At 35.2% G+C, this 14240-nt stretch overlaps 2 protein-coding genes across 4 annotated transcripts; both read left to right on the top strand.

Annotated features, from left to right (window-relative positions):
- The first annotated feature begins 791 nt into the window (after positions 1 to 791).
- Positions 792 to 6267, top strand: LOC140873169 (CDPK-related kinase 7-like). Its single transcript, XM_073276173.1, has 11 exons — positions 792 to 2138; positions 2834 to 2964; positions 3164 to 3205; positions 3293 to 3401; positions 4067 to 4145; positions 4227 to 4523; positions 4662 to 4774; positions 4970 to 5077; positions 5160 to 5222; positions 5360 to 5527; positions 5889 to 6267. Exons 1-11 carry the CDS (start codon positions 1647 to 1649, stop codon positions 6024 to 6026), a joined length of 1740 nt encoding a protein of 579 aa, XP_073132274.1. The 5' UTR covers positions 792 to 1646; the 3' UTR covers positions 6027 to 6267.
- Positions 6268 to 6985: 718 nt separating this feature from the next.
- Positions 6986 to 13814, top strand: LOC140873065 (protein kinase and PP2C-like domain-containing protein). 3 transcript variants are annotated; one of them, XM_073276048.1, is made up of 13 exons: positions 6986 to 7106; positions 7307 to 7545; positions 7706 to 7823; positions 8273 to 8439; positions 9607 to 9674; positions 9825 to 10045; positions 10797 to 10848; positions 11586 to 12123; positions 12262 to 12331; positions 12443 to 12662; positions 12842 to 12946; positions 13090 to 13185; positions 13371 to 13814. In XM_073276048.1, the coding sequence occupies exons 2-13, from the start codon at positions 7431 to 7433 to the stop codon at positions 13563 to 13565; spliced, it is 1965 nt and encodes a 654-aa protein (XP_073132149.1). In that variant the 5' UTR covers positions 6986 to 7106; positions 7307 to 7430; the 3' UTR covers positions 13566 to 13814. The 3 variants fall into 3 exon arrangements, with proteins under 3 accessions (XP_073132149.1, XP_073132151.1, XP_073132150.1); XM_073276049.1 differs by having other exon boundaries at positions 7018 to 7155; XM_073276050.1 differs by lacking the exons at positions 7706 to 7823; positions 8273 to 8439.
- The last annotated feature ends 426 nt before the right edge of the window (positions 13815 to 14240 follow it).

The raw sequence follows: 14240 nt of genomic DNA, 5'->3' as shown, positions 1-14240 counted from the left end.
AAATTATAAGCCAAATTGATATAAACATAAAACTTTCGATCTAATGTCAAGAATCGATTAAATTTATTGATTAAAAGCCTATATTAAAAATACTGTACACAAACACTTTCGTGAGTCAATTTTATAATACAAATCTTCTATTCCAACCAATCTCTATATATATATACATATTTTACTTTTTATGCCAAAATACTTTTTTATCGTAAATCTATAACTATATATTATGTAAGAGCCCTTTAGTAGTCTCTTGGTGTGTCCATTAAAATAATATATAAATTAAAAAAAACACACAACCGCTTTCTTCCACTATCTCATTTTTTCCTTCAATTATGATTTTTTTCTTCTTTTTTTCATTTAACTATTTTTTTATTTTCTCAAAAATTTTTGTATTTAATATATAATACAATAATTTTATTTGAAAGTTTTAATTGAAATATAATTTTATTATAAAAATGGACTATTTAGCACGCAATGCGTGCAACATAGTGACTAGTATGAATGAAGTCGATTCGTTTTACAATAGACTTATTTAAAAAAACTAAATTTATTTTAATGAGAAAAATATATTTTAAAATTAACCCTTTTTCAAGAACAAAAAAACAAATTAGATCATCCATCCCCATCTCCTAATTGTGGAGTTAGGAGGTAGAAGAACAAGAACTTTCCCACCAAAGAAATATTGTTATTTAAGGCCAAAAATAAAAAGTATAAAAACGCAGAAAAAGTTGGTCAAAGGCTCAAAAAAACCAACAGGAAATAAAAATGGTGGTTAGCTTTGAGTTGTTGAAAGATGTCTGTCTACAGATCCCTCTCTATCTTCATCTCTCTCTTTCTCTCAGTAAAGGACAGCCTGGAACCATCCAAACTTAAACCCCACTCCCATTATTATCACTTCATTAATTTAATTATTGGCCCCTCTTAACAATATTCACTCAAATCATTTTTGAAGAAAGTACTGTTTTGTTTAAAACGAGAAATTTTCTTGATTATATCGGTGATTTCTTAATTGCAAAATTGGTTTAGAAAAGCAAAGGAAGAGACTTCATCTCTTTCTTGCATACTCTGATCTGACTAACTCTTTTCTCACTTTTGTGTTCTTTTTCTGGTTCATATTCTTTCCCTTATTGAATTTTTTTCCGGCATCTTTTACTTTAGGGAGTACTCTATTTCATGCTTCGAGTGATTCCGAAGCTCTTATTTCCACACACACCTACTTCAGTAGTTTATTCATTCCTGTGATTCTTCTTTTTATTTTTGCAAATCTTTCTTGCATTCATCATTGAAAGGAAAGGTGTAATCCATCCCATTCTTTCATTGTGTCAAGAAGTTATATTATATTTCGCCATTTTTTTCCCCTTCTCGTGCTTCCCTTTTCCACGTAGATTTGCCTTGAACTCTGTTTTCGCATCAACTTCCCTTGTTTTCCTTTCTGGATTCTGCTGATCAAGCTTTAAAATTCTATCTTTCTTTAGTTTTTATGCAAAAGATCGAGTCTTTGAGTATTGTTGGTGCACCGTTCCTGTTTATTTTCCTTTCGGAATTCAAAACTTGCTTGGAATATGTCGTCGTGATCACAAGTTGCCCTCTTTTCCCCTCTTGCTTTACTTGAACGTTTTAAATCTACTGTATATACTGTCCTTGATTCAATGGGACTTTGCCATGGAAAACCCGTTGAACCGCCACAAAATCTGTCTGAAACTTCAATAATCCCTGGTGATAACCATGATTCCACACTCACTTCCTTTACTGGGAAAACGCCCAAATTCCCATTCTACAGCCCGAGTCCACTTCGTAGTGTATTCAAGAATTCCCCTGCGCATTCTGGTAGTGTTCCTTCAACTCCTCTGCGCTTCCTCAAGCGTCCATTTCCACCTCCATCGCCAGCTAAGCACATTAAAGCCTTGCTTGCAAGAAGGCATGGCTCTGTGAAGCCAAATGAGGCCACCATACCAGAGGGTAGTGAGTGTGAGATCATTGGATTAGACAAGAATTTTGGGTTCTTGAAGAATTTCAACAGCTACTACGAGCTTGAGGATGAGGTGGGCAGGGGTCATTTTGGTTACACTTGCGCAGCTAAGGGGAAGAAAGGTAGTATGAAAGGGCAGGATGTGGCTGTCAAAGTCATTCCAAAATCCAAGGTACCATTCGAAATGGATCAAAATCCATCTCTTGCTTTTATCGGTTATTTGGATGTTCATGTACTATGAAGTGAATTAATCTGGAATTTTTAGTTATTTGCCTCAGGATACATGTCTTATTGTTCATAAATTGGCACATTGGTTTCTGGCGATGTTTCCAATGTTTTTTTTCCTTCTTAATAACATTATATTACTAATCAAGTCGGTAGATTATTCTCTGTTAATGCTTGTGAGTAGTTTTCTGTGATTTCAGAATTGTATCATGAACATTGCAATTTGTAACACTTAGGTAGTGTTTGGGAAGGAAAAGTTCAAAAGGGATTTCTAGAAGCAATCCCAAACACTACCTTAGTACATATTGAAATTATTAAATCCAAATAGTTACTATAAAATTCCATGGCCAGGTTTCTCTTTTGAGTTTGGTTTATACAAGGGTTTAATTGGTGGATCCTGAGTCTTTATCCTTTTGCTTGTGACGGTCACGTTTGTACTATCACGTTTGTACTAGCTTGCAAGGTTTTGATGTCTCGTTAGTTTCTGATGGATGTACCACTATTCTGATGGTTTTCAAAGGATGAAAGATTTTCGTTGGAAAAGTTATACTTGATGTATGATAAAGAAACCAATGTAAATGATGAGTAAAAAAGATGAAGCTCTTACTTATTTAACCAAATCTTCTAAATATTATTTCGCAGATGACCACAGCTATCGCCATAGAGGACGTCAGAAGAGAAGTAAAGATACTCCGTGCTCTGACAGGACATAAGAACTTGGTACAATTCTATGATGCGTATGAAGATGAAGAAAATGTCTATGTTGTCATGGAGTAAGTTTGGACTTTGGACTATTAACTTCAATTAAGTTGGTGGCAAAGCTATGCCCCTTGCTGAGAAATATATAATCTAACTTTTTCTTTGCTCTTTTGCTCTCATTCAACTGGAATGTTTCAAATTCCCTCTGAACCTCAGCAATGGCCTCTCTAAAATCTGAATATACACCTCCTAAAATTTTCCCCCTCTTTGCAGGCTATGTGAAGGAGGGGAATTACTGGATAAAATTCTCGCTAGGTAAAGCTTAATGCCTTTTCCTTTCCATTTCTGCGAATCTATCTTCATTTTTGGTCTTTCATGTAATTTTACGATTGTTTGATCAAGGGGTGGCAAATACTCGGAAGAAGATGCTAAAATTGTCATGGTACAGATTTTAAGCGTGGTTGCATATTGTCATCTCCAAGGTGTGGTTCACCGTGACCTAAAACCCGAGGTACATCTACTGTCACAAACAATTATACAAGCCTTTGTCTGGGAAATGTACCATAGTGTAATACCTTTATTTCACGAAATAATCTCACTTGCCCATTCCTGAAGGGAAGTTATTCTGTTTAATCAATTGATTAGTTATGCAACATCAAGCAATATGTTGGGAACTCTGGTCTTATTTTCTTTATTATAGTTCTCGTAAGTTATATTCTAAAGTAAAAATACATCAATGAATGAATGCAGTGTAACCAATGATTAACGTGGTTGTGCCATAAAAGTGCTACCTAGAACTCTATTAATCTCTATCAGTTTGAATTACAATTGTCATCTCTTTATATAGGTGAAATATGTTTGGATAATGCTTTGATTTTATGGACTACTCCAACAGGAGCTTCCTTTATTTGGTGAACTTTAACTTATATTGCATAAATATTCTTTGAGTGTCTTTTATTAATCAACTGATGTTTGAACTTAAATTATTTCTTCCTCAAACGCCATGATTATCATTCAGATAGTCTAATAGCATGTCTGTGCAATTGTTGGTTTTCCATTTTCCAGGAAGCATTCACACAATTAAAAATGTATACGCGTCATGAATATATTTTTTTCTGCTTTTGTGGAGAATATGATAACTAGATACAACTAAATGAAATTTTTACATTGTCTCAGAATTTTCTATTCACAACAAATGACGAGAATTCCACATTGAAAGCCATTGACTTTGGATTGTCTGATTATGTAAAGCCAGGTTGAGTTTGTTGGTATTAAATACTTTTTTTGTTCTTTTCATTATTTTTGTGGTGTTGATTTAGATGGATTGATAATTTAGATGAACGATTGAATGATATTGTTGGAAGTGCTTACTACGTGGCGCCCGAAGTTTTGCATAGATCATATGGAACGGAAGCCGATATGTGGAGTATCGGTGTAATTGCTTATATTCTTCTTTGCGGAAGCAGACCGTTCTGGTCAAGGACAGAATCTGGAATCTTCCGCGCTGTTCTAAAGGCCGACCCCAGCTTTGATGAAGATCCATGGCCTTCTTTGTCCTCTGATGCCGTAGATTTCGTGAAGAGATTATTGAACAAAGATTACCGGAAAAGGCTAACAGCAGCTCAGGCTCTTTGTAAGTCGGGTGGAAATATTTATGGACTCTGTTTTATCCAAAACGGGATTCCTAAACTGGTCTTTCCAGTGAGTCCACCAACAAAATATAGTGTAATAACTTGGTACCCAAATATGTTGATGAATTTTTTTATAATAGGTCATCCATGGCTGGCTGGCAATCACACTGTGAAGATCCCGCTAGATATGATTGTATATAAGCTAGCAAAAGCTTATATATGTTCCTCTTCTCTGAGAAAGACGGCTTTAAGGGTATGTATATTTTGACTGTAATAGGAAATTATTTTCACTGGTAATCTATTAATTATGATATTTTCAGTCAATTCCTGGGATATCACGGCTTGTGTCTCTTGTACACCATTTTTTAGCATTTCAAGTTTATCTTCAGTGAAAATGGTATTAGCTGTGGATATTATTAACCAAGAAACTGTTCGAACATTGAAACAGGCACTTGCAAGAACGTTGTCAGTACCTCAGTTGAACTATCTAAGGGAACAGTTCCAATTGCTAGGACCAAGTAAAAGTGGATTTATATACCCACAAAACTTTAAAACGGTGATCTCTCTCTCGCCCTTTCTCTTAGTTTTTAGTATTTTAATCATTTTATCTTAACTTCACTGATTTACTTTGGTTGCAGACTATGTCAAAGAACTCCACTGATGCAACGAAGGACTCACGGGTTCTGGATTATGTCAATATGGTAATGCTTTCGGTAACCCATTCTCTTTCAAACATTAGTTCCGTCGTGGATTTTTTTAGCAGATCATATATCTTTACAAGACTTGCTATTATACTGATGATGAAAATGGTTGGATCATATCTTCATGTGTCGAACAGGTGAGTTCTCTTCAATTTGGGAAATTGGATTTTGAAGAATTTTGTGCAGCAGCCACAAGTGTGCATCAGCTGGAAGGAATGGAAACCTGGGAGCAACATGCACGCCTTGCCTATGAATTGTTTGAGAAGGATGGAAACCGGCCGATTAAGATAGAGGAACTTGCCCCGGTATTCCTCCCTTTGTTCTATCCCCTTTTTCACATGCACATGTTCGGCATGCACGTAAATAGAGTCATAGAAACACATCCAACCTTTGCTTGAAACAAATCGGGGACAAAATCAGCCTTCCTTAAATTATAAAGATCTTTTGGTTTTTCGGAAATTTTGTTTCCAATTTTCATAAAACTGTAAGTTATGCTCCCCAAAATCCATGTAGTCTGCCATGTCAGTTCCTTCTTTCCCCCATCTCCCTAATTTATGGATCCTCCCCTGTTTAGATTGGTTCTATAGTTAATCGAAGATGTTGCGGATTCTCAGTTCTGTTTTCAAGACTTCAAGAAATTTCTAATCTTCGCCGCCTTTTGAACAGGAGCTTGGACTTAGTCCATCCGTACCTGTGCATGTGGTTCTGCAGGACTGGATTCGACACTCGGATGGAAAGCTCAGTTTCTTGGGGTTCGTCAGACTTCTGCACGGAGTTTCTTCTCGTTCATACCACAAAGCATGAACGAAATATGATCCAACTACTTGGTTGTTTTTTCGCAATATGGCCAGTTCCTTGAAAACAAGAATCTTCACAAGAATTATAGGCTCAGTCGCCAAGGTGTTAGCCATTGTCGAATTTGCAGTGAAATGGTTCCGTCATTTTTTTCACGTATATTTGATGTAGAGGATAGTATAGATGAGATTAGATCAGCAGATGTGTATGTAGTGTTAGAGAAAAGTTGAAATGTGAAGTGGTTTTTGTATCTTTTGGTGTACTTTCATGTCTACTTTATGTTATTAGTTTCATAATAAATCATGGTTGCTATAATTATGCACATCCCGTTTAGTTTCAAAAGCCAGGTCAAAAAAACACTTTTTTAAGTGTTTTTTATTTAATAAAGTATTTGGCTGACCAGAAAAGTGCTTAAATAAACACCTTTTCAAGTCAAAATTAGAGCTTTTTCAAAAGCAAAAAATTATAGCTTAAAAAAGTATTTTTTTTAAAAAATGTCTACCAAATCCAAACGGGTGTTAGTTTACCACTTTTATCAAGCATCTCAAGTTTAAAAATAATCATTCTAACCAAGGAAAATAAATAAAATAAAAGCTTAAATTACATTTTGTTTCTTTGTGATTTTGATGTTGTGATCCAAATGCACTATCCACTCGTACGATAGGTTCGATCGAAGTTTCGGACGCAGTGGATAAACCCTAAAGCTTAGAAATAATCATTTTAACTAAGAAAAATAAATAAAATAAAAACTTAAATTACATTTTGGTTCTTTGTGATTTTATCATATCAAATTGAATCAAAAAAAATAATTTTAATAATTTTTCATTGAGAATATTAACATCCATCGTACTAAATTACCACAAATAACACATCGAAAAATCTTGATTAAAATTGTCAAAAATATAAAAAAATAACTATCTAAAGATTGAAATAGAGCCAAAATCACGAATATACAAACAAATGGACAATACAATTTTCCAATGGGAGATCAGAAGTTGCCCAAAGGCATTACCCTAAAAATGTTGCGTGCATGTTTGTCGATATATGCCTTCAAAGCATCAACCTTTATTCGTACCTTTGGATGTTACGGTGAGCTAGCATGAAATTTGCTGTTCGAATCAAGTAAATTGCATGCTTGGTAAATCATGAAAAATTAACTAGATTTATGGCTCTAGTTATGACTTTATATTGTTCCATTTTGGCTTGGTTTCAATTTTATTCACCGACTAAAATCACAGCTATTCCGGTTTCGTTTCCAAATACGAATAACTGGATTGTGACTTTTTCAGGGGATAATTCCAGTTTTTGTTCTATGGCGTATTGTGTGGTGTATAGCTAATTCAAGAAATTCATTGGCTTCCATTTCTACATCCTGGTGTCTGGCGATCCCTCAAGAAACATAAATTAAAGAAAATGGTATTGGAAATTATGGAGCCAAACAATTGCATTCGAGGTTGCTGTCACAGTCAGACGATCCCTCTTCATCTCCACCCTTCTTCTTACTCCCTTGCTTCCCCAATTGCCAGAGGTATGTGTGGAAAAATAATCCACTCAACATTATTCTTTCGAGATCGTATATTCGTATTTCAGCTATCAGTATGTGTATGTGTGTGTATATTTTGATGAAAGCTATCAGTATACTTTTTGCTTAAATATCAACTGGGATTTTCTGGATTTTTGGTTTCAAGGGGCGGAGAGTGTGGTTTACCAAGCCATTCTTGATGGTACGAAAGTGGCCGTGAAGAAACCAATTTTATCCACTTCAGACGACCTCGACAAATTCCACAAAGAATTGCAAATACTCTGGTTATTTTTCTTTCTTCTTACGATGTTTATTGGGAAAACACCAGTTTATGGAAAAAAAACATTTTGAACATTGTATTGAGTTTAAAACGTAGACCTCTAGTTGGCATATTTTTGCATTCTCGAGCTTCTGGGCTGGCGATATTGGCGGTATAAGCGTGTTTCGAGTCTAATTCCCTGACCCAATTCCTTTCTATATGTAGTTTCATGATAGACCTTGGTTATTTTGTTAGATTACTGTCTACAACATTTCAAACATACAAATATTGCAAGATTCGGTTGTACAGATAAATACATTTGTTTGAGTGGAATTTAGCTGCCCGTGGATGAAACTAAATTTTTTTGTGTAGAGTGAATTTGATAGTCTTTGTGATTATCATGTAATATTTATGTATTTAAAAACAATTATATTTGGCGCACCATAATTTTTTCTTGAAATATGATTGCTGAAGCAAGTTAGATCATCCGGGGATATTAAAGTTGGTGGCGGCACATGCAAGGCCACCAAACTACATGTTTTTCTTGGAATTTTATGAGGCTGGAAATCTAGCCCAGAAACTACACGTTGAAGAATGGAGTCCAAGCATTGGTCAAGCAGTTAAAGTTACCCTTTATTTAGGTATAACACGTGTCTCTGATGAATCTTAATAGTAGTTGTTGTGTCAATAAATTTCTTGGTGTATTTGATGCTTAAAGCGGGGGAACATTAACTATCTCAGAAATTGATGGCATTATTGTTTATCATCTTAACTGTGATATGGTTGATGCTTTGTCTATTGTATTTTATTTGGTACCTCAGTATTGCTTACCCCAAGTTCTTTGTTCTATCGTGGCTAATATTTCGTTTTTTTTAAAAAAAATAAAATTAGCCGGCAGCCTCATTCAGCAAAATGGAAATTATATTGTATCGTATTTTTAAGTCTTGCATGTGCATATGATAACTAAACTTGATAAAAGCATGCATCAGTCAAATTTGTTCAATCATATGCTGTGACCACAATGAAAAGGGATATGCCTAGCAGATTCTTATTCTTTCAATCCCCAATGATTGCTAATTTGCACAATAACTTCTCTGAATTACTCCTTTTTATGATGGATCTAACGTCAGTTTCATGATGTTGCCAAAATTAACTAGCACTTAAGGTTATTGTATCATGCCTGTTATGGTATTTGACTTCTAGTTTTGCAGAGTGTTTGTAATTTTTTGGATCCTCTGTTTCTAAGTCGATCAACCATTTGGTAGTTGAACTGGAAGAGGACATGCCACTAAGTAGACGACACAAAGTTCATCTCTGCTGCCACTAATTTGATTTTCTTCTCAAAAACTGCCATAAAATTTGATTGAATTGGTGTTTTGCATGCCAAATTCAGCAAATGGAAATGCATATATATTTGATGAATATGTAATATATGAGATGGAAAATTAGCTTGGGGTTGGATGATGCGCTCTTGAATTGCAACTGTTTTTCTGAACAAGTATATACAAAATAACGTTCACTGGAGATCTATGTTGACTATGTTTTATCCTCCTCTTTTATGCCATTATGGATAGAACCTTTGGTGAGTTGACTGGCTTGTTCCTGAACAATCTATTTAGTGTTCTAATATTTTTTTCTTCTTCTTTTTTGTTGACTATGTTTTATCCTCCTCTTTTATGCCATTATTTATAGAGCCTTTGGTGAGTTGACTGGCTTGTTCCTGAACAATCTACTTAGTGTTCTAATTTTTCTTTCTTCTTCTTTTTTGACCTTTTTAAAATTAATTCTCCTTTGCTTTCTGTTTGCAGCTAAGGCTCTACAATATCTTCATAACCTTGGGATTGTGCATAGGGATGTGAAACCAGCAAATATTCTTGTAATGCCGTCTACGATCTCTTGATGCATCCAAACTTATAGCACTAATTATGCATCTGAATTTTTTTGTAAACTTCAATATTTTTACCTGCATGTGGCATCCATTGCACTTATCTTGAATGAGATGATAATTTATGCAGTGTCTGTGCAGCTCGACGAGAATTTTCATCCGCATTTAGCAGATTTTGGTTTAGCTGAGCACAAGAATAATCTTAAACAAGTTTCTGCATCAGACTGGAAATCTGGCAAGCCAACAGGTGGCTTCCACAAAAGAAATATGGTCGGTACTCTTATTTACATGGCACCTGAAGTGCTGAGAAGAGAGATACATACCGAAAAATCTGATGTCTATAGTTTTGGAATCACAATTAAGTAAGAACATCCCAATGACTTGTTATGTTTTCATTTGATGAAAAGTGAATGTCGTTCATATGCTCATCTATTCCCTGCTATGATTCTCTGGAACATATTATTTTTTTGAAAATAGTTGTTTAGCAATCACGAGAAGCAAATTTTTTAACAATTTGAGGTCTAATCTGTTGCATTTTCATATTATTAAAATTCACGCCAACTGCATACAGAAAAAAAAACACGCACACGTGAGCTTGAGTTATAAGAGCTATTAGCCAATTCAAGATGCTACTGATGCTTGGGATTGGCTATAGCCTTGCATTTTGTGCTGGTGACACTTTGAAGAAATTGATCTCACCTTTTGCTATATCTATTTAAGTTATGCTCTTGAGAATTAGATGTCTAGTTGGGAGGTGTTAAAAGGTTATGAAGTGGAAATTACAGTTTTGGATTTAAAAGTGCAATTTATTGAAGCTCTGAGATTAGGGTGAAGTTATCTATCGCAGTTGCCTAATGGGTACAACAAGAGACCTCTAAGAGCCTTGACAGGCGCCCCTCAATATCAAGACTTTATGATTGGGTTTTGTTTCTTGCAGCTGCACCATGCTTTAGGAATGATGAATTTGAGCATGAAGAAAACGATAAAAAAAACTATAAGATAGGCCTACGTAATTGGAGAACAATTTTAATTATTTTAATTTATTACTGAAATGTAATTTTAACTCTTTATTTTTCCCAAATTCTGTGATACTTGAACCTTTATACGTTGCAGTGAGCTTCTTACTGGTGTAAGCCCATATACTGATCTTCGAGCAGAGGCACAGGTTATCACTTATTTTCTTGCTTTTTTGTACCAAGAATATTGGAGAAAAGGGAAATTTTATGTGGTGGAAGGTGGAGAAATAAAGTCAAACTTTACCTTTTCCTTCGTTTGCTACTCCTACTTCTTTGAAGAAACAGAGTGTCGGTTAAATCTGTATAGAAAGGATAAGTTGGATTCAATTAAACAATGGCATACTCTATAACTTCTTTTCAAATTGTGCCTGGTCTATTGCCTGAGCAGTGAGCTGTTGCAAAGGAGAAGGTTAGGTCTTTGACACCTAGTCAGAATATTATAAGATTTTATTTTATCATTCTTGTACCTACCACGAGTTTGGCATGAAAACAAAGTGCATCTAGGAAGTCATGAAAACTTCATGAGAAAACATCAGTTTGAAAATCGATGATGCCTGTACAGTGATGGTGAATTTTCGCACTTTTTACCTTGTATTTAGTGCAAAAATTGACTACTATCAACTTATAGTTTGTTAGGAATCATTGCATCTTGTATTCCCATGAGTTTGGCCCTTGAACACTTCTTCAGGTCGTCATACGATGTAAAATCATATTATTCGGTAATCTCAAAATGTAGTTCAAGGTAAATAATACTTAAACATGCTGAGTTCTTGTAAAAAAGCCACATTGTAATTATTTCCATTTTAATTGTTGTTTTGATTTAAAATTTTATTGGTTGGTCATTACTGAACTTTTGAGCTTATTTCATATAATATGCTGGTGGCAGGCGCATACAGTCTTGGAAATGAACTATACTGAGCAGCAACTTACAGCTGCTGTGGTTTCTGAAGGCTTGCGACCAGTTCTAGCTACCTCTGAGTCCAGTGCTTCAACCAAGTTCATCCCTTTGATACAGAGATGCTGGGATGCAGACCCTCAAAAAAGGCCATCTTTCAATGACATTGTTTCAGAACTTGATGTAATGTTTGAATGCGAAAGAGGAGTGGATAAAGAAGAAGCCTTTGTCAGCTCTCGTATATCTTGTGGGAACACCCATGAAACAGCCGTTAAAAGTTATCAAGAACCAATTAACTGGTTTGCCCATGGCAAAGAGTTTTCACCAAGTGATTTGCTTTCTTCTCATAATGTTCTGGGCACGTGGTTTAACTCTTCAAACAGTTCTTTTCCCTACCATCCAGTTCTCTCTTGGGGTTCCTTCTCAACTTGTGGAAGAAGAGAAACCATGGAGGATTCACATTTTTTAATACCCAATTTCTGCAATGAAGAGGATGCCCATTTTTTTGGGATTTTCGATGGTCATCGAGGTATGTATGTATATCCACTTTCTAATGACATCAATGCAAACTCTAGGAATTATTAAATCTTTGACCTTTTGAATGTTTTGCAATGGACTTGTGCAAATGGCATCAAGAAACAAATACAAGCTCCTGTATTATGTGCAGGTGCAGCTGCTGCTGAGTTTTCAGCTGGGGCTCTACCTGAATTTTTGAGGGCTCAGATCTCAGCGAGCAGGTAAAACCCTTCTCCTTATAATCTAATTTTGCGTGTTGTAGATTGATATTAGTGAATATGAATACCAATACCATGGAGTTACTTATCTTTATATATCTGACATGTGTGCAGTCCTTCTCAAGCACTCGTAGAAGCTTTTGTTAGGACCGATATTGTCTTCAGGAATGAGCTAAACTCTCAGCGTAAATTAAGCGGAGTTATTCAAAGGGACTTCCACCCTGGTTGTACTGCAGTCACTGCTCTTATAGTGAAAAACAAGTTATTTGTTGCTAATGCCGGCGATTGCAAAGTGATTTTATGTCGTACAGGAAATCCCTATGCTTTAACCAGGGTGAGATGGAATTTATGTGATTAGGTCCCTCCTGATTTCCGTTTAGTTTCCCCCTTTCCCTAGAATTTATGTGATTCACCCCTGGACTTTATAGCAGTATTATGTCTTTCTCGTTTTCACGCTGCTAGGTATTATACGTTTTTTAAAAAAAATTTAACTGGACGACCTCAATATAGTAGGACCATGTTGCAAGTTGTGTTGAAGAGAGAGAGCGTGTCATTAGTGCTGGTGGTGAGGTTAAATGGCAGCTTGATACATGGAGGGTTGGTCCTGCCGCTCTCCAGGTAATTCACTTGAGTAAAATTATTTTTACAAATTTTTTTGATAAGACGACGATATAAATATGTGCATTTAATTTGTCTCCATAATGTTTTGTGATTCCATATCTGATATTGCTTTGTGTTTTATCATTACGTCCTTTTATCAGGTTACGCGATCCATTGGTGATGATGATCTAAAGCCTTATGTAACTGCAGAACCTGAGGTTGATGAAACTTTACTATCGGCGGAAGATGAATATATGGCAAGTCATATTTATTTGGGAGCCATTTGTCATAGATATTCGGGTGTACATAATTTGTTGCCTAAACTCGAGTCCAGACATTTGTTGCCTACAATCCAAATAATATCCCTTTTTCTCTATCTCTTCATGAATATTTACATCATGTTCCTTTTCTGTGGGCTATAATGTCTCTAATTAATTTTCAGGTGATGGCCAGTGATGGGCTGTGGGATGTTGTGAGCGACACAGATGTTGTAAGCATCATCAGAGACACGGTGAAAGAGGCTGGAATGTGCGCGAAGAGATTGGCGACTGAAGCTGCAGCACGTGGCAGCAAAGATAACATCACGGTTATAGTCGTTTTCTTACGTCCCGTATCTACAGCAGAGAGGATTTACTAGCTGCTATACTGCGTTTCATTGGCGTAAATTCGATTTGGAAAATAATGAACTGTAGGGGGTGATTTTGAAGAATTCCAACTAGTTTTTTAGAAGAATTCCAACTAGTTTTTTAGAATGATAAATTACTGGTGATGCGGATAAGGTTTCTTTTTTAGTTGGGAGATGATACTTTCAAACTTGGAAATCATTGAGGGACAAGAAGTGTTCTAAGTTGTGTTTTGTGCAAATAGTAATAAACATCAGCCACTCTCTCTCCTATGTTATTTTTCTTTCAACCACTCAAAATCCCCATTTTATGGCGGGAGAGGTAAAAAATAAATCTAATCCGGCAACGGACCGAATTGATTTGAAAATTACGGATTTGGGTTGGGTTAGAGTTAATCCGAGATGACCCGATTTCTTTATTATTACTATTATTTATATAGAATATTTAAGAAAGATTGATTGCATTTTTATATATTGTATGTTTGAAAAAAAATTATTACATATTGATATAATAGAATTTCATCATTTAACATCTATTTTGTAAAATTTTGATTTTTTAAAATAATTTTTGATTTTTGTAATAATAATACTTTAAATTTTCTACCATTAGACTTTTAAATTTAAATTATATAAGTGAGATTTTTTTTATTATGTGTTTAAATTAAAATATTACTATAATTATTGTGTTTT

Source organism: Henckelia pumila, unplaced genomic scaffold (genome assembly GCF_033568475.1).
Source record: "Henckelia pumila isolate YLH828 unplaced genomic scaffold, ASM3356847v2 CTG_525:::fragment_3, whole genome shotgun sequence".
Taxonomy (NCBI): domain Eukaryota; kingdom Viridiplantae; phylum Streptophyta; class Magnoliopsida; order Lamiales; family Gesneriaceae; genus Henckelia; species Henckelia pumila.
Note: the sequence above shows the minus strand (reverse complement) of the source record. Positions and strands in the feature narration are given on the sequence as shown.

Excerpts from the sequence above, each read along its gene's own strand:
- LOC140873169 (XM_073276173.1), top strand. The coding sequence starts at position 1,647 with ATGGGACTTTGCCATGGAAAACCCGTTGAACCGCCACAAAATCTGTCT. Across the intron at positions 2,139-2,833 it reads AAGTCATTCCAAAATCCAAG|ATGACCACAGCTATCGCCAT; the intron begins GTACCATTCGAA and ends ATTATTTCGCAG. Across the intron at positions 4,775-4,969 it reads TGAGAAAGACGGCTTTAAGG|GCACTTGCAAGAACGTTGTC; the intron begins GTATGTATATTT and ends ACATTGAAACAG.
- LOC140873065 (XM_073276048.1), top strand. The coding sequence starts at position 7,431 with ATGGTATTGGAAATTATGGAGCCAAACAATTGCATTCGAGGTTGCTGT. Across the intron at positions 7,546-7,705 it reads TGCTTCCCCAATTGCCAGAG|GGGCGGAGAGTGTGGTTTAC; the intron begins GTATGTGTGGAA and ends TTTGGTTTCAAG. Across the intron at positions 10,849-11,585 it reads ATCTTCGAGCAGAGGCACAG|GCGCATACAGTCTTGGAAAT; the intron begins GTTATCACTTAT and ends TGCTGGTGGCAG.